At 39.8% G+C, this 23781-nt stretch overlaps 2 protein-coding genes across 7 annotated transcripts in view; one reads left to right on the forward strand and one right to left on the reverse strand.

Moving 5' to 3' along the window:
- Nucleotides 1-5701, forward strand: part of APPL1 (adaptor protein, phosphotyrosine interacting with PH domain and leucine zipper 1) — a 29925-nt gene extending 24224 nt beyond the window's left edge. The window contains exon 22 of the mRNA XM_080605652.1: nt 428-5701. Coding sequence (XP_080461778.1) covers nt 428-577 — 150 coding nt within the window. The 3' untranslated portion in view covers nt 578-5701. The remainder of the gene's footprint in view (nt 1-427) is intronic.
- LOC308200257 (ankyrin repeat and SOCS box protein 14-like) lies at nt 2447-23380 on the reverse strand. 6 transcript variants are annotated; one of them, XM_080605656.1, is made up of 4 exons: nt 21396-23380; nt 20516-20607; nt 19903-19970; nt 15396-15531 (listed from the first exon to the last, which is right to left on the reverse strand). In XM_080605656.1, the coding sequence occupies exons 1-4, from the start codon at nt 21534-21536 to the stop codon at nt 15521-15523; spliced, it is 312 nt and encodes a 103-aa protein (XP_080461782.1). In that variant the 5' UTR covers nt 21537-23380; the 3' UTR covers nt 15396-15520. The 6 variants fall into 6 exon arrangements, 3 of the variants coding, with proteins under 3 accessions (XP_080461780.1, XP_080461781.1, XP_080461782.1); XM_080605654.1 differs by adding exons at nt 2447-8408; nt 14159-14317 and having other exon boundaries at nt 14414-23376; XR_013955395.1 differs by adding exons at nt 8319-8434; nt 14159-14317 and having other exon boundaries at nt 14414-23377.
- Nucleotides 23381-23781: the final 401 nt, after the last annotated feature.

The following is a 23781-nucleotide window of genomic DNA, read 5'->3' on the forward strand; positions in this document are numbered from 1 at the left end:
AGCAGTGCTTGAAGGAACAACTATCACAGGCCCAAAATAAAAACGCTGTTGTTACATGCATGAACTGCCCCATATGTGGCAAGTATCCATCTGCCATGTACGGAGATGGTTCATTTGCTACATAGTGAGGAAGGGGCTGCAGGCCGTAGGCCAAGCTCCTTATTCTGACCTGCTTTTTTTAATGGGTTGCTGGTATAGATGTATTAAATGCATTAGCTGTTCTAATAATTCCAGCTACTGAAGCCAAAATAGTTTGGTTTCCTACTCATTCTTTTAACTCCTTCTCTACAAAAAGTTGTCCATTGATAATATTAAAAGACAGTTTACAAATCAGAATAACGGTATCCTGTTTCCACTTCAGACAACTTTAAAATGAGAATTATTTTGCTGATTTTTTCCCTTTTGCTTCCCATTCTTCTTAAATTAGGACTTAGAGGAGCAAAGCCGATTGATAGCTGCTTCCAGCAGATCAAACCCAAGTGGTGGAGAAGGACAGTTTGTAGTCCTTAGCAGTAGCCAGTCAGAAGACAGCGATTTAGGAGAAGATGGAAAGAAGAAGAGAGAATCTGAAACCTAAGGCTGCCTACTTAATTAAAATTGGAATCATGGATGTAAGTTCTACAAGAACTGATATGTAAGTGGGTCTGTTGTATTGTATAAAAGACTTCATGATATGTAGACCCTTATATGCCTCGATTTTTCTTTCTCAATTAAGTGATTTCCACTTTCATGTCAGTATAATTTCTCTTTTGTATGCCAGATAAAGCATGGTGATGCTACCATGTTTATCACAAAATTGTTTTCTCAAAAAATTCTCTGCAGTATGGAAAAACTCTTACATTTTTTCCCTTTTACCTGCCTGTGTAATTGACTGCTTTTGAACCAAGACTTAAAACTTCCATTGATCTTAAACAGTGTGGTGAAATTAGTTCTTTACACAAGTATGCAGAACACCTTGCTGGAAACAAAAGTGGATGCCTAAATAAGGCAGTGCTAAGCTTTACATAACTTGTTGCACATAGCTGTTCGTAGAAAGAAAAATCCCTATTAACATCAGTGACATGTGCAATAGTTCTAGACAGAAAGATCATATTTTTTGTTTCATATTGCACGTCTTGATTTTTTTTTCTTTTTGGTGAATATAATGCTGGAAGGCGTCTTTGAACAGGAGAGAAAAAATACTTTGTCAGACCAATATAAGAGCTGAAAAGATGCAGTTTCACTTCGCTGCGTGAGGAATGTATAAAACATTCCTTATCAAACAGTAAGAATAATGTATATATTCTTGTAGCACAAGTGCCATGTTCTTGGTTTTTCCCACTATATGTGATAAAAAGCTGTAAGCCTTTGAGTTCACTTTTTTAATAAAAAAACATGCTTAGAGTTGCAGGAACATGTTGAATTTTATCATTTGAAAAATCTTCTGAATCTATAAATGCCTTGCTACCAGTACACTATGTTTACTGAAAATGAGTTAAGGCTTTTAAAGTCTTTTTATGGAGCTGTATTTTGCAAACAGAAGTAAAAGAATATGCTAGTCTACATCCTAGAGTCAAATCCCATAACATGTTTTTCAAAGTAATGTCTGTTTACACCTCTAAGCCTGAACTCCATGGTCCATACCCTGTGTAATATTTATTTTGTATAATATTAAATGTGCATTCATCTTTTGATCCAGAAGAGAAAACTTGTTTGAAGTAAGAAGAAATATTTATTTTTGCACTAATTACTGTAAGTACTAAATGCCAATGAAACAGTTGTCTCTCTAATAGGGGCCTGAAAGTAATAGGAAATGTAGGAAGAAAATAAAATACGTATATTCCAAGTTGTATTGTAAGTTATGACTGTTTTACAGTTTATTGCAGGGTGTTTCTGGTGTTCAGGAATGGAAGCAATTTTCAGAATATTTCCCATCAGCTGGTGATGGCCCAGTCCTTCAGAGCTAGAGTCGGTTGGCACTGATAAAGTAAGTAAGGGAGGAAGCTCAGGACCTCTCTGCTAGACATCTGTAGGTGCACAGAGGGGACGCTATCCTTAACTCTCCTCGCACACAGGAGTTGTGGCTAACAGTGGCAATCTCCTCCTGCTCTTTCTGCTGGAGATGAAAAGTTCTATGCAGAAACTTAACTGCATCTGGCTCTTATCGCAGGAGAGAGAAAGGAGCAGTGCCTGCTGCAGGAATAAGTCTGCTTCGCTTGGGCTGCTACAGCAACAGGAACTAGAGCAGCTTGCGTGATGCCACAGGCCCTATAGCATATAGAAGGGACTGAGCAGCTGTGGAAGTAGTCACAATATTCCTGCCTTAAAAGAGGAGGTGGTGTGGGAGACTGAGCAACGAAGAGACTTAAGGCTCTCTTCCTGAGGTGGTTAGCAGCTCCAGTTCCAGCATGTTTCATCCCCACTGTAGCCAGTTGCAGAAATACCTGCTTTTGGTGTTGCCCAGTCAGGCCCAATAGCATCAGCCTGTGGCCAGGTTTGGCCAGCACACTGTCACATGGACCATACAAATCTGAGGCTTTTTTTAGTTAAAAAAAAGAAAAAAAAAAAAAAAACTTAAATAGCATTTTTATTTTGTTTGTAGTCTTGTATTCTCATCTCATCTGTAAGAGACTGTTTTTATTCTTTCCAAAAAAAGGTACAGAAAGGCAGCAGATGCATCTTTCTCCTTTTTGTGCCTAAATACAGGCTTACAGATAGTTGGATGGCAGCCAGTTTATCTCTGGAAATTGATCTAGTTTGTGTTTCTTTCTCTAATGGTCTTTGTTTTTTGCACTATTTCTGCTTTCTATCAATCAAATATCATGCCAGCACAGCTCAAGGTTATTGTGTCTTCCTTAAGTACATGCTGAAGACAAAGTTAAGTGTGAAACAGCTGAGGAAGAATGTGGTTAGTGGTATCCAGTTTCTAGAATCTAGTCACTGGGCTGTTAGAGTAAGATTAGCTGCAATAGCCACCGCTCCACGGGGAAGACAGATAATAGATTAGTAATCTCACCAGAAAGCACTGCTGACAGAGAATTGATATATTTTTTTCTTGACCAGTACCATTAATGTTTTAGACTTAAGTATGTAACTATGAGGAGGAAATCAGGAGAAAAAGATGGGACATGAAATAACTGTTAAGGAATTTGTCAGATTTAACTATTTATGATTGGAATTACTTCAGTTTTAGCTCAGGCTTTCCCATCTATTGCGACTAAATCTAGTTTTCTAAAACAGTGTAGGAGTGAATCGCATTTCACTTGCAGTGGATGATTCTTCTCTCGTAACTACTGAAAAGAAGAGAAATTAATGAGGAGAGCAGTGCTTAACAAAAACAACGAGATAACATGAATGAAATCAGGGTTTTTTGCTTGTTCAGGAGACTTGCTGGTATAAAATGAGTAAAAAGATAGAAATGCATCCAGGAGAGTGACACAAGCTGCAGGAGCAAATGGCAAGTCAAGAAAGATCAGGACATTAAAGTGGAACAGAACTAATTTATTGAAAAATATTTTTGTTAATTAAAAAATATGAAATGCTTAGTATTTACTTTGAGAGTACAATTTTTAATGTAAATACCTCAAGTTCTCCTGGAAGCTACTGGTGTAGAATTTCACCGCCTATTATTGTAATTAAATTACCTATTGGTTTCTGTTCCCGTAATTTATTTCTCCTGATTAATATTTCCTGTTACTTTTTATTAGGGACTGATCTTCCAGGCACTTTCAGCTGAAGCTGTAGTTTGCTTCATGTGAACCTGGTATTATTTCAGAAACTATTTTTTCAAGTATGTAATTTTAAAAGGATGTTGCATAGGTCAGCAGTGTTTTTTAGGACTAAGTTATGTTGCTAATTCCAGTCTAACAGTTGCTGACTTTTTTTTTATCCCTTGGGTAAGGGATATAAAGTTTATTACACTATGTAGACCATGCAGGTCTTGCCGTCAGTTGTTTCAAGCTACATATGTTCTTTATGTATATGATGTCGTGAATATCAAAACATATAAGAAGTCATGGGCAAACTATGGAAATGCATTTTATTGCACTACAGATAATACCTAGCACTCCTTCTATGTCCAGGAATATATTTCTTGAAGTCTAAACCAGAGGACAAGTTAACAGTCATATGCAACTTAGCCACACAGAACTGGTAACAAGTGTGTTGTATAAACTAACGTGGATTTGATAGTCTGTTATTTCCTTGATCTTTTTAGGTTTTAAACTATACCAAGACAACTTAATATCTTAACAGTCAAGTAATGTTTAAGAGTTCAGAAATATTTCCCTTCTACAATCCAGTCAAATTTCATCTTTATATGGATGTGAACCCACAGCTAAAAAACCTAATACTGCTAAACCATTTATAAAGATGTAATTGATGTACATTGATATAGAGAAACAAAACTGACTGTGCATATCTTTAAGGTGAGTTCTGATGAATTACAGTTGCACAGAATGTAGGAGAAGCCACTGGAGAAAGCTTTGTTATATAGTCTCTTATTATTTCAGAATTCACAAATGAAAATCTGCCTCTGATTACTGAGTTTAGTTGAGATAACATCTAGTCTAAGAGCAAGAGCTGATATTTTATATTCTTTCCTTTGCTCTATTTTAGAAAATTTCTTGCAAGTCAATCAGTCTCCAAGGCTTTTTTTTTTTTTTCACCCAGGCACTAAGTTGTTTTTTTTGTCCTGCCACGGTGGTATCTAAGTTATTATGACATGAGTAAGTTGTTGTGTCATTGTGAATGCACTTGTATTCCTAATGAAGTCTATATTGCAAGCCAAGGATTTTGTGCAGTCTTTCAGGTCATTTTTATAATACAGTGGAGTGGTCAAATTCTTACGATGATGTTCTGGATTGGTCCTGATCTAGTGAAGTGTAAGTGATTTTTGCAATGTTTGAGACTTACACGTTTTTTTCCCTGAATAGCTGTATTAAAACCTCCACTAGTATACTTAATTCAGCTTTGATTGTTGTGTCTTAATCTTGGAAGCATGAATAGTAAATTATATATAATGCCAGAGCTTCAGTCAGTATTTTGTAGGTTAAATAAAAGCTTAAGTATAGTAACTTCCAGGGGGGAATTTGTACTGATATGAAAGCTGCCTGCTTATTTCATAATACTGATTTTGAGGAAGCCCCATTATTGGTGACAGGATGCATTCCCTCCCACTGAACGAAGTTTTAACGTGCAGTTGAATCCCTCTGTTGTCAAACCATATCTCAATTCCCTTAAGTTTAATCATATTAGCCAGATACACTCAGAGGAAGTTGCTGTACTTGGGAATGCTGATAACTTCTGCAACAATCAAAGACTGAACATTAGAAGAAAATCCTTATTCTCTTAGCTGGCTGTTTTAGTGCACATGTTGCTCTAGTTACCTGACAATGTGTAGCACTTTGTACAGAGCTGTCATTATGGTAATGATCAGAATTCATGTGTACAGAAGCTATACCAGCACAACTATTAGCATGGGTACTTACATATTTTCACTGGCTTCATTAATTTTCTTAATTACATGACAGACACTGTGTAAAAAGCAAGGGGTCATAACTACATTATGGTTAAATTTGTATTTTATAAGATTTGTAGATTTTTCTGGAGAAAAGCAGACTTTTCAATTACGTAACTTTAAGTGAATACAGATGCATGTATAATGAGAAAAATCTATGCTTACCTGATAATGAAGGAATAAATAAATACTATTAATACCACATGTGTTGATTTTTTTTTTAAATTACACAGACTGGTATCAGTACTATTTTTAGAAAGAATAAGTGTGTTGTGGGTCTGTGCGTATCATGTAAGACTTTAAGACAACAGTGGTGATTGCTCTCAGGTAGATGCTTCGTAAGCTTAAGCTGCAACTGTTTCAAGAGCAACTCCAAAAAAATTCAAGCATATTTTGGGACAGCACTGTGAAAGGAAGCGAGTTCTAGAGAGAGCAATCCAATACATAGTGGATGAGACATACCAATACCTGAGACTGAGATGTAGAACTAACCTGTTTCAGAAGTACTGTTGCCTTGTTGAAACACTGGTGTTTCACACTAGCTGCTATAGTAAGCAGGCATCTGTAGCTGTTAATCCTAGTTTAATGCTTAGGAAGTGGAATCATCTAACTGGGTGAAAAAAAAAAAGAAATCTACTTATGCTGCTTTCTAGAACTTTGCTGTAGGTCTTCATAAATAAAACCTCTACTTCCTGGCAAGAGAAGGGAAGGTACAAGATTTAAAAACAATTATGTCCATTCCTGGTTTTAGTTAACTTTCATGGCCTTCAACCAAATGCTGAGTTTAACCTTGCAGTTGGAGGTAGCGTTACATGTTATGACAGCCTTTAACCTAGCAATAATGCAAGGTTTACAGCCCTACCTGTGATTTTAACAGTTCTTTAAATTTTCACACTGAGCATTTAAAGCAGTATAAGAGTATAAGTAGTCTAAGTCGAGCAAGTGTACTTTAACCCAAATAGTTGGTCAATGTTCTCTGCCAATCCGAAGAAGCTACTAGAAGTAGAATTTTGACTTACTGCTTTTTAATCTATGTACAAATGAAAAGGACATGGAGTTAATCTAGACTGGAATTCCAATCACTCAGTTAAAGACAGTAATTAGTTACTCCATCACCTTGAGATGGGGGAAGAGCTTTTCTCCCCTTGAAGAGGATTGTGTTGTCTACCTTGTAATTGAAGTTCCCCAGTACTCCACATAAACTATGCGGTCTGTCAGACTTCTGAAGGAGACTTAATTTAAATGCTTCACAGACTGAGTTTTGTTGCAGAGATACCTTATTGTCAAAACATAACTTTTGGCCTAACAAAGGTCAAGAATAAATAAAAATAACGCCAACAACAAAGGTCCCCATCCCAGAACAACTTGTGTGTCATTTACATCTAAATATCAGATACTTAAAATTGAATTGATGTCTGCCCAGAGTTCCTGTTCTTTCAGAACTGCTTCTAGCTTCCAGCAGATGTTAACGTGATTGACGTAATCTAACATTACTCCCACCACTTTCCCAGAAAGATGCTTCAGCCATGACAAGGTTATCACTTCACAGAACTGATGGAAACAAAATGTTTAATAAGAAAACATTTGATACTCCTGTAAATGACTTCCCCCTCTGCAGGACAAGAACAATTATTTAACTTCAGCAGAACGCTAGGAAGAGCAAGCGTTCAGTCTGTTAGAGGAGCTTTAGAGGTTGGCGCAGCTTGTATTAAGCCTCACTAGTACAATCTGAAAATGTGAGACTTATTCTGTACTAGATCCAAAAATGAACTTAAATAGCTGCATATTCGGTAACTAAGTGCTTAAACAGAAGTGCTACCCTTCCCTAAGAGGAATTCCAAACCCTCAGCAGGGAATTTAAACTTATGGACAGTGCTGGTGCTGGAGGAGACCTATGTCTCAGCATGCTGAAGACGGTACCTGCCAGCCTGGTGCATGCTGCACCCCCTCATCTTGGGAGCGGAGGGGCAAGCGCTGATCTCTTCTCACTGGAGACCAGCTAATAGGACCTGAGGAAAGAGTTTGAGGTGTGACAGGGCTGGTTTAGGCTGGGTAGCAGGAAAAGGGTGGTCAGGCACTGGAACAGGCTCCCCAGGGTATGCAGGAGTTCAAGAAGTGGACAATGCTCTCAGACACATGGTCTGATTTTTTGGGTAGTGCTTTTAGGAACCTAGGAGTTGGATTCGATGATCCTTGTGGGTGCCTTCCAATTCAGGATACTCTATGATTTTATGATCATCAAGTTAAAGAAAGTTTTATTATGTCCAAATGGACTTTACAAACTGCAATACAGTAAAACTCTGATGGGTGTCTCTAGGAACCTGTTTAGGTCAATCCAGGTTTGTTAATTTTTGCTCAGTGTTTATATCATGCCAGATTAAGGGGATTCCCACAGCAGGCTTCCACTATTAGTGACGTGATACAAGGCAACTCAGTGAGCCAGCCTTCAAGTCCCTGCTTTCACAGCATGGACAAGACTGCCCTGGAGAGCAAATTCGGTACTTATCATTAGCACATCATTAGTGGGATTTTCACAGTTCTAAAATACTGTTCATGGTAGTTTGCTGTCATAAGGCCTCATGGCAACATCTATCTAACTTTAAAACTTTGTCTATTTCTACCTTTATGTGTAGACTGTCTTACAGTTCAAACATTTCCTTTTCAGACAGCTCACATTCATCAGTACATCTTCACTTAGTTGTATGAAGGATGCTGGCAGTAAAACACCAACATATGAAGCCACCTGGTACACTTACCGTTGTATCTTTGATAGCAGTAGAAGTCCATCCATCAGTCACGTACTGCGAATGGGAAGCATTTCCTCGAGGGCAATCAAAGCAGAGGTGCACCTCATAGCCGTAGTTCATCAGCATTCTCAACATGACTTCGTCTTTCAGAGCATACTGTAGAGCTGATGGAAAATGTGTTGTATTCACTCTGCAGAAGTAATTGACATTAGCCCCATGTTGGAGCAGTAGATTCATTAACTCATAGTTGCCTATTCTCAAGGCTATTTGCAGACAGCTGACGGGATCTTGGTTTCGCAAGGCCCCAGCATTCAGCAGCAGCTGTGTTGAACAGATATCCCCATTTGAAACAGCAAAGTATAATGCTGATTTACAGCGGTCATCGTAGCCTTTGCGAATTCTTTGATCCAACATAAAATTGACATCAAACTCAGATTTGAGAAGAAACTTAAGGCACTGAGGATGTGCTCCTGCTGCTGATGATTGAATCGGACTTATTCCACTTTCTTTAATGGCATCAAAGTTAGTAACTGGAACTAAATTCTTTAAGGCACTGGAGAAAAAAAAAAAAAGGAGAATCTTGGAATCTGAAGCACACTGGTTCACCTACCTCAATCTTTGAATATCTCTGTGTTGCTGGGCTTCAAAATTTATCCTGACGGTATTCAATGTCTTAATTATGAAATCAGTACCATGGCATGCTATACCACTGCATTAACTTTAATTGCTAGGAATTAAATAGTTAGCCAGCAATGGATAATATGACTTTACACCGGCTTCTCATAAAATTGTATACTATTATTCATGGACAGCCCCAGTCCTTGCTACAGGAATAATTGGTCCTTCTCAAATAAAAGCTTTCCATGAACGTTGAGAGCAACGTGTTGTTGTTTAACCTATGGGAATCAGCGAATTAATACAATATATTCTAATATTAATACCTACATATAATTAACATAGTACAACATAATGTTTAATACATTATATTTAAATATAGTTTATATATTAATATAGGTATTAAAAATCCTTAGATTCTTAAGCACCACGGAACATTCCCAGTATTGAAGAGTTGTTTCTTACTTATTGGTTGCGATTTTAACATCAGTATCTTCCACTGACTTTCATGTCTTTAAAATAGGGGTAATCCATATCTCCTAAACCTATTAAAGTATTTAGTAGGTTTATGTTCCTACGATAGGATGGAGATGAGATTTCTCCAAAGAGAGTATGTTCATCCTAAAATGGTGAAGCTTTTATCCTGATAGGTCTCTAACATTCAGACACAGAAAAATCCTATTTACTTGGCTAGAATTTTTTTCTACAAAACTATAGATTCACTGCCTGCTTCGAATATGGCAGAATTAGCAAAACTGGTATTTTTGATGTCATTTTTAGTTGGTTTTTAAGTATATTAACTTACAGAAAGTGTCCTCTGTATGCAGCTCTTTGGATTGGCAAATGACCTGAGTGCTTTGGTACATTGGCATCAACCCCGTATTCTAGTAAAAGACTCAGGGAATCTGCCCTGAGCCTTCATTTCCCATAACATCCTGTTACTTGCCGAGGCGATCGGCTCCGGGGCAGACGCGTTCTGCAGCAGAGCGGGGGATCGGGACAGGCAGGACTTTTTTTCTGGCATTGAGGCCACTCGAGGGAGCCGGCTGCACTCGCGAGGGAGGCTGACGACGCGTAGGCGGAGCCAGCAGCATCCCCTCCCCGGTCATTCAAAAGCAGCCCCTAGGGAGCACGGGCGACTAGGAGCGCGGCGACCAGGGTGGGCAAGCAGGGCGTGGTGTGTCAGAAGGGCGGGATGCGGCTGTTTGCGCGGCAGTTTGCGCAGGGCGAGCAGAGAGGGCAGAGCGTTCCCCCCCGCCAATACGAACAACTCCTCTAACGGCTGTCGACTGCTAGCTAGGCTGCAATGGTCTACACCAGGATGAGTGCTCTCTGTAGAAAGTCTGTAACCACCCAGACTGCCTGCCTGCTCAAAAATGCGGCAGTTCAGGTCTCTGGTTGCAGGGAGTGTCTGAGCCTGTTGCTGCCATCTGAGGGAGGCAGAGAGACTGTGTGTGTGAGGTGCCTGGTGGCAGAGCTCAGGGAGGAGGTGGAGAGGTTGAGGGCCATCAGGGAGTGTGAGCGGGAGATAGACTGGTGGAGCAGCTCCCTGCAAGGCCTGAAGGAGAGGTACCGGGGTGAGACACCCCAAATGGGGGTGCACCCCCTGCCCTGTCGCTGTCGGGCAGAGGGAGAGGACCTAGGATTTGAGGAGGAATGGAGACAGGTCCCTGCTCGACCTTGCAGGTGACGCCCCCCCCTACCGGCCCCACCTTCCCAGGTGCCATTACACAACAGATTTGAGGTCCTGGAGCTTGAGAGACTGGTGGGTGAAGATGAGGTAGAAAGTCTACCCAGGAGGATGCCTAGGGCGAGGAAGTCGACTCCATGCCTCAAGACTGCCTCCACCAAGAAAGATAGAAGGGTGATCATTGTAGGCGACTCCCTTCTCAGGGGAACAGAGGGCCCTATTTGTCGGCCTGACCCTACCCGTAGGGAAGTCTGCTGCCTCCCTGGGGCCAGGGTCAGGGATGTTGCCAGAAAGCTTCCCATCCTGGTTCGCCCCTCTGAGTACTATCCTCTTTTGATAGTCCAGGCTGGCAGTGATAATACTGAAGAGAGAAGCCTGAAGGCTATCAAACAGGACTTTAGGGGACTGGGATGGTTAGTGGATGGAGCAGGAGTACAGGTGGTGTTTTCGTCCATCCCTACAATGGCAGGGAGGGGTACAGAGAGGACACAGGAAGCCTACCTGATTAACACGTGGCTCAGAGGCTGGTGCCAACACAGAAATTTTGGTTTCTTTGACCACAGGGCGCTTTACTCAGCACCCGGCCTGATGGCCGCAGACGGGTCCCTATCTCTAAGGGGAAAATGAATCCTAGCCCAGGAGCTGGCAGGGCTCATTGAGAGGGCTTTAAACTAGGTAAGAAGGGGGATGGGGCTGAAATAAGGCTTGTTGGAGCTGTGCCAGGGGGAACAATGGCAAGGCCGGGGGAGAAGGCAATGGCCCAACTGAAGTGCATCTATACTAATGCACACAGCATGGTTAACAAACAAGAGGAACTGGAAGCCATCTTGCAGCAGGCAGGCTATGACTTGGTTGCCATCACGGAAACATGATGGGACCACTCTCATGACTGGAGTGCTGCAATGTCTGGCTATAGGCTCTTCAGAAGGGACAGGCAGCACAGAAGGGGTGGTGGTGTGGCTCTCTATATTAGAGAGTGTTTTGATGTTGTGGAACTCGAGGCTGGGAATGATAAGGTTGAGTCCCTATGGGTTAGGATCAGCGGGAAGGCCAACAAGGCAAGCATCCTGGTGGGGGTCTGTTACAGACCGCCGAACCAGGATGAGGAGTTCTACAGGCAGCTGGCAGAAGTTGCGAAATTGTCAGCGCTTGTTCTCGTGGGAGACTTCAACTTCCCAGACATATCCTGGAAGCACAACACAGCCCAGAGAAAGCAGTCTAGGAGCTTTCTGGAGAGCGTGGAAGATAGCTTCCTGACGCAGCTGGTTAGCGAGCCTACCAGGGGAGGTGACCCGCTAGACCTTCTGTTCACAAACAGTGACGGACTGGTGGGAGATGTGGTGGTCGGGAGCTGTCTTGGGCAGTGGGACCATGAAATGGTAGAGTTCTCTATATTTGGTGAAGTCAGGAAGGGGACCGGTAAAACCGCTGTCTTGGCATTCCGGAGGGCTGACTTTGAGCTGTTCAGGACACTGGTTGGCAGAGTCCCTTGGGAGGTGGTTCTGAAGGGCAGATGAGCCCAGGAAGGCTGGGCACTCTTCAAGAAGGAAATCTTAATGGCTCAGGAGCGGTCCATCCCCACGTGCCCAAAGACGTGCCGGCATGGAAGAAGACTGGCCTGGCTGAACAGAGAGTTGTGGCTCAAGCTTAGGAGAAAAAAGAGGGTTTATAATCTTTGGAAAAGAGGGCGGGCCACTCAGGATGACTATAAGGCTGTTGCGAGGCTGTGCAGGGACAAAATTAGAAAGGCCAAAGCTCATCTGGAGCTCAATCTGGCTACTGCCATTAAAGATAACAAAAAATGTTTTTACAAATACATCAACACAAAAAGGAGGACTAAGGAGAATCTCCATCCTTTACTGGATGCGGGGGAAACTTAGTTACAAGAGATGAGGAAAAGGCTGAGATGCTTAATGCCTTCTTTGCCTCAGTCTTTAGCGGCAAAACCAGTTGTTCTCTGGATACCCAGTACCCTGAGCTGGTGGAAGGGGATGGGGAGCAGGATGTGGCCCTCACTGTCCACGAGGAAATGGTTGGCAACCTGCTACAGCACTTGGATGTACGCAAATCGATGGGGCCGGATGGGATCCACCCGAGGGTACTGAGAGAACTGGTGGAGGAACTGGCCAAGCCGCTTTCCATCATTTATCGGCAGTCCTGGCTATCAGGGGAGGTCCCAGTCGACTGGCGGCTAGCAAACGTGATGCCCATCTACAAGAAGGGCCGGAGGGTAGACCTGGGAAACTATAGGCCTGTTAGTTTGACCTCAGTGCCAGGGAAGCTCATGGAGCAGATTATCTTGAGTGTCATCACGCGGCACTTACAGGGCAAGCAGGCGATCAGGCCCAGTCAGCATGGGTTTATGAAGGGCAGGTCCTGCTTGATGAACTTGATCTCCTTCTATGACAAAGTGACACGCTTAGTGGATGAGACAAAGGCTGTGGATGTGGTCTACCTTGACTTCAGTAAGGCTTTTGATACCTTTTCCCACAACATTCTCCTCAAGAAACTGGCTGCTCTTGGCTTGGACTGGCGTACGCTTCATTGGGTTAGAAACTGGCTGGGTAGCCAGGCCCAAAGAGTTGTGGTGAATGGAGTCAAATCCAGTTGGAGGCCGGTCACTAGTGGAGTCCCCCAGGTCTCAGTACTGGGGCCAGTTCTCTTTAATATCTTTATTGATGATCTGGAAGAGGGGATTGAGTGCACCCTCAGTAAGTTTGCAGATGACACCAAGTTAGGTGCGTGTGTCGATCTGCTCGACGGTAGGAAAGCTCTGCAGGAGGATCTGGATAGGCTGGACCGATGGGCTGAGGTCAACTGCATGAAGTTCAACAAGGCCAAGTGCCGGGTTCTGCACCTGGGGTGCAACAACCCCTAGCAGAGCTACAGGCTGGGAGATGAGTGGTTGGAAGGCTGCCTGGCAGAGAAGGACCTGGGAGTACTGGTTGATAGTCGGCTGAATATGAGCCAGCAGTGTGCTCAGGTGGCCAGGAAGGCCAACAGCATCCTGGCTTGTATAAGAAGCAGTGTGGCCAGCAGGTCTAGGGAAGTGATTGTCCCCCTGTACTCGGCTCTGGTGAGGCCGCACCTCGAGTACTGTGTTCAGTTTTGGGCCCCTCACTACAAGAACGACATCTAGGTGCTCGAGAGAGTCCAGAGAAGGGCGATGAAGCTGGTGAGGGGTCTGGAGAACAAGTCTTAGGAGGAGCGGCTGAGGGAGCTGGGGTTGTTCAGCCTGGAGAAGAGGAGGCTCAGGGGCGACCTTATCGCTCTCTATAGGTACCTTAAAGGAGGCTGTAGATCAGACATTGGGGAAAGACTTCTAGCTTCTCCTAGCTCTGTGCTTCCCACACTTCAATAGATCAATAAGAACAATACTTTAATTAATAAATAATGTTAGGAACCTTGTAGTGACAGTTACTAACTTGGAATGTAAGCTCTGTAAGCTCATTTAAAGCCTTGATATCTTCTAAGAAAAACAAACACGTTAAATACTGAGATTAACATTTTTTGCTCCTTACAGCAAAATATTTTAGATACTGCACAAGTCAAATTGCAACCTAAAACATGTAACTGTATTTTCAATTCACCCCCAAACAAGATACTCACCTACAACTAAAGGAGAATCTCCCTCTTCATTCTTAACATTGGGATTGCAGCCATTGAACAGGAGAAAGTGGACATTTTCTGCAAAGCAATTTCTTACTGCCACCAAGAGAGGTGTTTCCCCTTTTAGTGTGGTCTGTTCCCACGTAATGGCACGGGAGGCTGAAATACAGAAAAGCAGAACACATCCGAAGCTGAATCATTCAACAGAGCTGGCTTTGTAATACTTTTTATTGGAAAATCAGAAGGACTCCATACCTTTGAACGTTATTTCAAGGATGTTCATATTTAGCTGTGATGCAGCTTCATGTACGGGAAGCCAGCCTTGCTGATCTGCCTCCTCAAAAGCAGAACTGTGCCTCACCAGCTTCTTCAAAACCTCTTCTTGACCTGTGATACTTTGAGACAGACACATATTTGATTACTCATCATTAAAAAGAAATTAAGGCACTAATATATTCAGTGCTATTTATCCCAGTGTATCAAGAATAAAAAAATTATTTTGAGAAAGCAATTTTTAATCTAGGGGTTGTTTACATGAAAAACTGCACTTAAATCAGCTGATCAAACACACAAAATGTAGGCATTGCTCAACAATGCAGTACCAAAGTGATTCCTAGGGTATAGGCTTAGTGCAGTGTATTTGTACTTAACTGTCCGAATTGCTGCAATTATCGTTCCATGTTCTTTACTGGCAACAAACTGGAAACTGCATGAACACAATAAAAATAAAGTGCTATAATTAATGAGAAGTTCAGGATATAATTATACCTTAACTTACATACTCAAGACTAGACCACAGATTTCTTTGAGTACAGATTTCTTCGAGTTACGCAGGTTTTGTCACACTTTAACACATTAAAATGCATTTTTGTTGGTCTGCCTGTGCCACTGGAAATACTGGGTTTCCACCGAAAGACCACACCAATCTATTTTTTGTATCACATCCTGATCTTCCTCAGTGAAGCTTTGTACTCATCTAGATATTAGATAAAATGTCACCTGACAGCTTCACACATTCCATATTTTTGAGGAAACAGGTGTACATTTCCAGGGAGAACTCAGAACAAGCAAGCTACAAGTGGTTTCTAGTATCAATGACACAACGCCAGACATATAATAATGGCAATAAATCACCCAAAACATAAGTAATAACTCATTACCTTTCATCCTCTGTTGCATTGGCACTCGTTTCATTTTTATGCATATCTTGTAAGCTTTCCTGAATAGCTTGCTGGGTAGAGATTTCATCATCAGAATTATTGTCAGATATATATATAGCATTATACATGGCCAATCAGCACAACTTGGATCACCTTTTTGTAGGAAAACACTGCTTTTTAATTGGACACAGATGTTAAGTCTTCAGGTTATGTCTGGAGTAATAGAAACAGCAATTGTTTTTTAACTATCAAGAGAAACAAAGCACGGCCTAAAATAAATGAATCAGAACTACTCCTTCTCAAGCTACCATCTTCTCCCAGGTATTTAGTCTGGAACACTGCAAAGAGAGCTGTTCTACTCTAGAACAGAATAAAGGTCTTCTAGTCCAATACCATGTGCCAGCTTTTATCCCTATTCCACAGACTGAACATACAGAATAGGTACTTCATCTGGCATTACTACTAGAAAGAATAAAAATAAGTAAAATATAATTTTCAGATAGTTAAATAGTCCTTCCCCCTTAAAACTTTCAGACACTCAAATACCACAATCATGCTCTGATGCTTCCTTAGTAGGAAAGCAGCTCTGCAATAAAATTTGGGATGTTTTTTCGTTTTGTTCACAGAGGGCCTGGTAGTGAAAAGTAGCTGAAAGACATAAGATTTGTTAGTAATACCTTTTGTTCAACGTGTTTCAACAAATATATCATTACAGATGTATCTGACTACAAGAAAGCCGTATCTGACTACAAGCCGTATCTGACTGACAAGAAAAAATATTGCAAATTTTGCTAACATCATGTACTTCAGTCTTTCAACTGAAACAACATCATACTCCATGGCTGAAAAAAGACCAAAGTTACCACCTTGCATATATCATCTGCAGCCATTTGGCAGAGAGAAACCTACAAGTGTGCATTCTTTGTTAATGCATACCTGTACTTGCCTGACAGTTGTAAGGGATATATATAAAAATATTGCAACAATATAAATTCAAATACATGCAGAAATCAAAAACACTGGTGTAATCACAATGGAGTTAATAATAATAATAAAAAGCTGAAGAACATCACCACAGTTAAAAGAAAAGAAAAAGAAAAAGTTTACCAAATTGAAAGGATTCAATTAAGAATGTTTTTAGGAATCTTTTAAGATTATAATACAAACAATGTAGCACAGAAATCCCATTTATACTATTTAAGTCTAAATGTTCCAAAAAAAAATTAGAAAATCTTTACACCCAAATCGATCATTAAATATTATGTGTGTAGATGTACACTTTTTATATGCATAATCTGTAGCACTATTCCTTTGTACATTTGGCTACGTACTATAGATTAAAATCAAAGATGTTCTGTTAGACTCAAACCTTTCATCCATTTTACCTCATCAAAACTTCCACTAAAAATACAGGGCAAAATAAAATAAAATGAACAAATAAAACTGAAGACAAATAAATGAGAAAAGGAATAAGTGCAGCAAAATGAAGAAATGTCAATACAACACTTGGAATAATTCTAGAAATGTCTTAAAGTTGAGCAGCAGTAATTCATAGCAAACCTGCATCGTTTCATTTGTTATGTGATCCACCTAATGTGTGATTGCAAGGCCTTGCTCTGTAATTGCATAAGTATCAAGAAAGAGAAATTTAGTAAGAAAACATACATACAAGTATCTGTTAGCATTCGATTATCAGTAGTACAATGTGTACATAAACACTCTTTAAAAATGTACTGATTTTCCTAGGAATTGAGAAAATGCAGTTTTTCCTCACCTTGTGGAAGACTTCACACTTTGAAGAAGTGATTATTAAGTTGAAAGCAATATTTGCAGGATAGAAACTGATCTCAGTAGAGTTTGTGTCCCTTAATAGCTCACTATAAATAACCTATCATAATATACTCTGGGACTTTCTCCATGTTTCTTTCATACAGGTTAGTTACATTTCATAATCTGATCTGACAAATGGTGTCAACAAAAGAAGGAATTTGAAGTTCTACTTATTTACAAAATACTCTTGTTTAAGTTTTTGGAATGAGAAGCTGAGAACTGCAACTAGTAAGTGTTACCTTATGGAGAGAAAAAAATTATTAGTACTTCACAAGAGTGAACTACAGATACTGGCAGGAGCTTGTTTAAAAATAGATAAGGCAACACATAAAGAAAACAATACAAACAATAAAAGTAAGTGTAAACTATCAAATAAAATAAAGAGATGACCCTATTAATATTACTATCCACCTCCGATTGCCTATCACAATTTACATATAAATATTAAAAGAAATAAGAAAGCAAAGAAAAGATAATATGGAGTCTGTACAGGGAAAAGGAGTTTTTCAGAAAAAAACATCCAAAACCTCTTCTATGTGTAACACACAGTAAGCAATGAAATGAAAAATAAAGTTGTCTAGTTGTAACGGTGAAGGTAGGCTGGAGTGAGACTTTCCTGTGCTCAATTCACTCACTGTATTTTGTGGAGGGATCCTTACAAAGAAATGATGATAGCTGTGTCTGCATGCAAGGTGGAAACAGTTCTTTAGTAGATGAGAGCTAAGGTAGAATGCTTGAGTAATTATTATTACTATTATTATTTTTAAGAAAAGAGAAGTATAGAATCATTGAAGGAATTGAAACTGGACTGCCTCTCTGGAGCAACAAAGAAGCAGAAATAACATTTTATGGCAGGCAGTCATAAGGGAGGTTTTAATCATTTCTGCTTAATGGAAACTGGAAAAGTAAAAAAAAATATCCAAATTAAATCCTGAAAAGATGAATTTGCTGAGCAAGGAAGAGACTTGGTAGTGCCTATTACAGATTAAAAATTTCTCATACTGCAGTCTCCATTGTTGCAGAACAGAACATGGGCTATATATAACACAAGACTGAAATCCCCCAACTTACTATCTATTGGGTTTCCACTCACACAATTCAGCACTCTTAATGCTTCAAGTTCATTAATTGTAATGTTTCTCACAGAAACTGCAGACATTTTGTTTTCGGTTAAGATATATTTAGTGATATTTTAGTAATGCATAAAATTTATGTTTACACATTAATAATGTTTCCGAAGGGTAAAAGCCTAACCGTACCTTTTAAAGATTGTAAAGGTGCTAATAATAACACATACTTATTTAAGGCAAAATACTGAGGATCAGAAAACACGTGCCCTCTTTTAAGATAAAAAAAAAAAAGTCTCTAAGTTTCTGTTACGCAGCATGCTCCACTTCTGTAAGCACACAAAAAGAAAGGTATCTTTCGACATTTGTATCTGAACTGGTCAAAGTTAGTCATCCAGCTAGCAGAGCAATGCAACATCTTGCTTGATCCAGTGTTGGACTGGTTTATCAGTGTTAAGCGTCAGAGAAATGACAAAGTTAATGGAGTGTCCAGTAGTAGATAAGACTCTTTTATGTTCACTTGTCTTGTAGAGAGGGCAAACATATGCATTAGATTTCTTTATATCTGATTTTGCAGCTTTAAAAAAACAAAAGAAACCAAGATTTTACATATAGCAGATACATTGATATGAATATAACCTCCACATTAAGTAGTAATCTAAATGTTAAGTACTTACAGTAACATCCTTAAAGCTAAATAAAAATAGCAATATTGCTTTGTGAGGAACACAGTATCTGTTGAGTTTATTTATTTATTTATTTAAAAAAGCCAGAAAACTAGTTTAATTACAATTTGTTTTCAGGAATTTATGCATTTTTGTGATTCTACAAACTTTGTAATAATTCAAAAACACATTCACATCTGAATAGTTGCATAATTAAAGCATTTTGCATTCTGGTTTCATGTTAGGATTAACATTTAGACACAAGCTTTTAGGATCTCCCTAAGAATTATGGTCCAGCAGCCACAGAGCCTAACTGCAATTCAAATCACTAGAGATTCAACAATCCTCTTATAACTAAACTGTTCACGTGCAACTTGCACAATGTTTAAAATTGTGCAAGTCTGAGAACAGATTCACCCAATGCCAAAAGAAGGCACAGACAGAAAAAGTGGAAACTTTGTGTGGCTGCATAGTAGCTAATTTGCATCTAACTTGCAACAACTGCAATATAAAGTCTTGCATAAGCAAATAAATGAAAATCAGCTATTTACTGTTCCTAATCAAAGAAAATAGTCATAGAAAACATTTTACTGGTATCACAGAAAACTAGGAGCAGATAAAGATAATCTGAGCAAACTTTGCTAAATCATGCGAGGTAAAACAGTAAGTCTCTGTAGGTCAATTCAAAGTTCTCCTCAACTTGAGTTAGCCAGGAATTCAAACACCATGTGCTTTTCCTGCCAAAATTATCTTTTGATTGAGAAACAGATCAGGTTAATCTAAATAATCCATTTGTCAAATTAATAATTACAAACACCTGTGGAGAGGGGGACAGGCCTATTGCTCAGATGAGATGAGACTGGTTGTCAATTTGACTCATTCAATCTTTTATGTAAAAGTTAAAGGTCAGGTGCACATTTGGGTGCTTTGGTGAGGGTACGAGCATTGGTCTTCTGTAACAAAGGAATTCATTGTTTGAACATCTTGTCAAATAGCACGTACTTCAAGGTAATTATACTCACTTGGCTTTATCCAAATGATTGGCATTATATCAAAGAGCAATTTGGGATACTGCTCAGCTAACATTCCCCTGGTGAGAGAAAGCAACAAAGTCGTTATTTGTGGCTTGGTATTAAACCAAGCCAAGGGTGAGAGGAAAAAATAATATCTCAGTGCTCTTTTTTGACGATTGTTTTCCATTTTCCATGCATGAAAAAGTATTTTTATATATAAAATACTTCTAACTAGCAATATAATGTTTATTTGAGGAATTTGTAAAAAAAGCAAAGAAAGTGCTACAGTCACAACAGTCTTACAGTCTTAAGATGACTCAGGCTAGATACCAATTATTGGTTATTTAAAAAAAAAATTGGAGTATCTGCTTGAAATCCTTCTGCAGCTCATGCTACCAGATGATTTTTTGTATTTTAATGCAGATTAGCACATCCCAACATTTCCAGCACAATAATATTTAAAAGAGTCACTGTTTTATTTTCTTATCTTGAGACCCTGAGAAGAATGAATATATTTTCAAGTGTGTTATTATAATAGTTTGAAAAGTAACACTTGAAATACTTAGATCTTGCTTGAGCGCTTAAGAAAGCTTTCTAAAACTGTACTAAAATAATTTGTTACTTTGTCCTGTCCCAGCGAGCTCCATCTAAAAATAATCTGTGTATATAAACACCATCTGCTGGTACAGTATCAGCAGTATCCCGAGGAATAACCTACAAGAAATAAGTGATCTGTGTTAATAAACTTTCATAGGTGTTTGTTTTTTCATGTATTACACCAACTGCCAATTTTCAGAAAATCAATCCAAAATCAGAATAATGTAGTACTTTCTTTTGGATGTTACTTTTATACAAAACCATAAAGACAGAAGCTTTCTGTGGCTTTCTAGTTGCCCTTATTGTAGGTTATAAAATAAGGCTTTAACCACACAGACAAATACACGCTGTGGAGGCCGTTTTTTTCTCTGAGTGGAGGCCCAGGTCCAATGAGAGAACTACTTTCAAAATTTCTTTTACGGAAATGTGCCTACCTCATCACAGAATTAAATGTATGTCTTCAACTGCAGCATGACAATTGCAAAATGAACATTTCAGTCAGGATTTACTTACTGCATCTCACTGTAACATCAGGACCCAGATTAATAAAATAAACACTTGTAATTTATCTATACCTGAAATTCATATCCCAGAAGGTCAATAGGGATTCTGTGTTTCCTAGCATAGTTTTGCATAGCTCCAGTTAAAAACGCTTGAGTAAAATAGAATGCTGACAACCAAAAAACTGTGGGCTTCCCTAATTCATACCAATCCTGGTAAGAGGAAAACGATACATTCAATAATCAGAAAGAGAAAAATCCTATGTTCTTTGATCACTTTCTACATAAAAGGATTTAGAAAAGCTAGCAAACTCTATCACATCTTTCCCAATATTCCTTTAACATAAAGGGCAAGTTATATGAAAAAAGTAGATTAAATAATTAGTACTGCCTCTTGTACATTACCTGTAAAAATTTCAGCCTTTCCAGAAAATCTAGGACATAGCTCCCTAATGGTTTGAGACTAGGATACGAATGCTTAGCCCAATTCTCAGGAACTTTTCCAATAAGTAGACTGCCACACAGAGCCTCCAAGTCTGCATCCATAACAACCAATCCTTCAATGGCTTTTTTTCAGGTTAATTAGTGCAATACAAATAGTTTGGATTAAACTAGAATTAAAAAATAAGACAGAATTATTGTAAGTTCTTTATGATTTGTCAGATACTTCATCCTCACTGAAAAAAAAAAAAGGACTATGGAATGATCTATGGAACTTGCATAACTGGTATATAACTAACTGCTTCTTCAAAGACACATCTTTAAAGTTACAGAGTTATTTAAGACTACAAAGACTTTAATACATTCTTTTTTTAATCTCTAATATAATCTATACTGTATGGTAAGATTATAAATTTGGAACTCCAAATGTATGTACGCTGTATACTAGATGAAGGAAAAAGTTTTAGACTACAAAATAAGAGGTGGGTAAGGTCTGAAACAAAGGAGACTTGAGGCCACAGAGTAATATTAAAATTTTGGGAGAAACTGAAGTAGAAGAGGTGAAGAGAGAAATAAAAAGTAGAACAGAAAAAAAAATAAGGAGGAAAGAATAGAGGAGCAGATAAAGATAAGAAAGAAAACTAGGAAAACAAAACAAGAGAAAGACTAAGGAACCAAAGAGAAAAATAAAAATGGATAGAGATATGTAATCCCAAGAAAAAAAAATGTTAAAGAGAATTATAGCAAGAAAGGCATCAGGAAAGGGGAAAAAAAGTAAGAATTTAAAAACAAAAGCATATGAGATGATATAAAAATAAGCAGACATACTTCCAGCTACCAATAAACTATTAACTGTGTGCATATTACGGTTTCTTACTCCTTTGCCCTGCAGGCCATAAATGTGAAGGAAGAAAGTAAAATATAATGAAATACATTGAAAAAGTAGTTTAAAAAATAAAAAACATAAAAATATTGTTTACATTCTTTTAAAATGCCTACTTAGACTCTTAGACTCTCTTCTTCTATCATGCACTTTTTCGGTTCATTTTGCCACCAGATCATTTTTCTCCAAATCTATCCTACACTCTGAATTTCCAGTGTTTACAGTATATGAGTGGCAGAAAAACATCCTCTGTTAATGGAGTGGTTTGGGTTACATTTAATAAAATAAAACTCTCTCACTTGTTAAATCTTTCCATTTCTTGCACCAACACAGTGTCCTTCTATTTCAGTTCCACCTTTCTCTGCATCTGCTGGCCCTCTGGACAAGGTAGTCCTGTGCAGTCATAATGTTGAAACCAAAGAGTTCCATGCTCCCCATCCTTGCAGGCAGCCCCCCTCCCTATGTTCCCATTGCCCCCTTATATCCCAATCTTTTTGTGACTCCCCCTCCACCCCCTCTTGCTTGGCAAGTTCCCCTCCCTCCCCTCGTCCCCCCCTTTCTCCTGTCTTGGTCAAGGATGGGAGAAGGGGCAGGCAATTCATCATAAGGATAGGGTGTGTGTGTGTGTGTGTTATGTGGGGGGGTGGGCTCAGGATGCCTGGTGCTGCCTGTGCCACTCTGTACATAGTGTGCATATGTGTATGTTTTTGTCTCCCCTGTGGGTATTACCCCATTTTTTCTTTTGTTTGAAAAACAGCAGATCCCACTGTCCCCATTAAACCCTTTCTCAGGGGAGCGCGAGATGTGTGCCTCTTTATCCCTGAAGTCAGGCTCCAAGCTTGACCCATGTGCTAGGTGCTTTACAGCTCTCTCCGGTGCTCCTTTCCCTCTGCTGGGACCACAACCAACTTGTACCAAGCCCTGTAGAAGCCTTTTGGAGTGGGGTTCCAGCCATAGCGTGTGCTGCACAGGCCACCCACACAGCAGTTCTCACTGCAGGGGTGTGGGGAGGAAAGGGCAGTGCTGCTCTAAGTTGCACACCTGTCGGCATCGTGAAGCACACCAAGATCCCTCCACACACGGAGGTACAAGATATGGCTTAGTGCTTCTGGGGCTATGCCTGGATCTCTGAGGGTTTTCCTTCATACCATCCTCGCATGTATGGGGGGGGTGGGGTGGGAAGGAAGGGGGGGAGGCATCTCCAGGCTCTTCCATAGGCACTGGGGGGCTACCTTGACACCCCTAGTGAGCTGTGGGACTCTTTACAGGGTCTCTGGGACTGTCTGAATGCATAGCGTCTCTGGGTGGCCTTTAGATGTCTCTAAGCTGCCATGTGTTTGACTTGTGGAAAACGGACTCCACAATCCGCAAGATTGTGAAGTAGGTATGTTTATTCAGCGCTGGGCAGCACGGGGGGTAGTCCCGCCAAAGTTGTGCGTGCCTGACGCGGCAACTTGCCTTGGTTAT

This window comes from Anser brachyrhynchus (assembly GCF_964034855.1).
Source record: "Anser brachyrhynchus genome assembly, chromosome: 10".
NCBI classification, from domain to species: Eukaryota; Metazoa; Chordata; class Aves; order Anseriformes; family Anatidae; genus Anser; species Anser brachyrhynchus.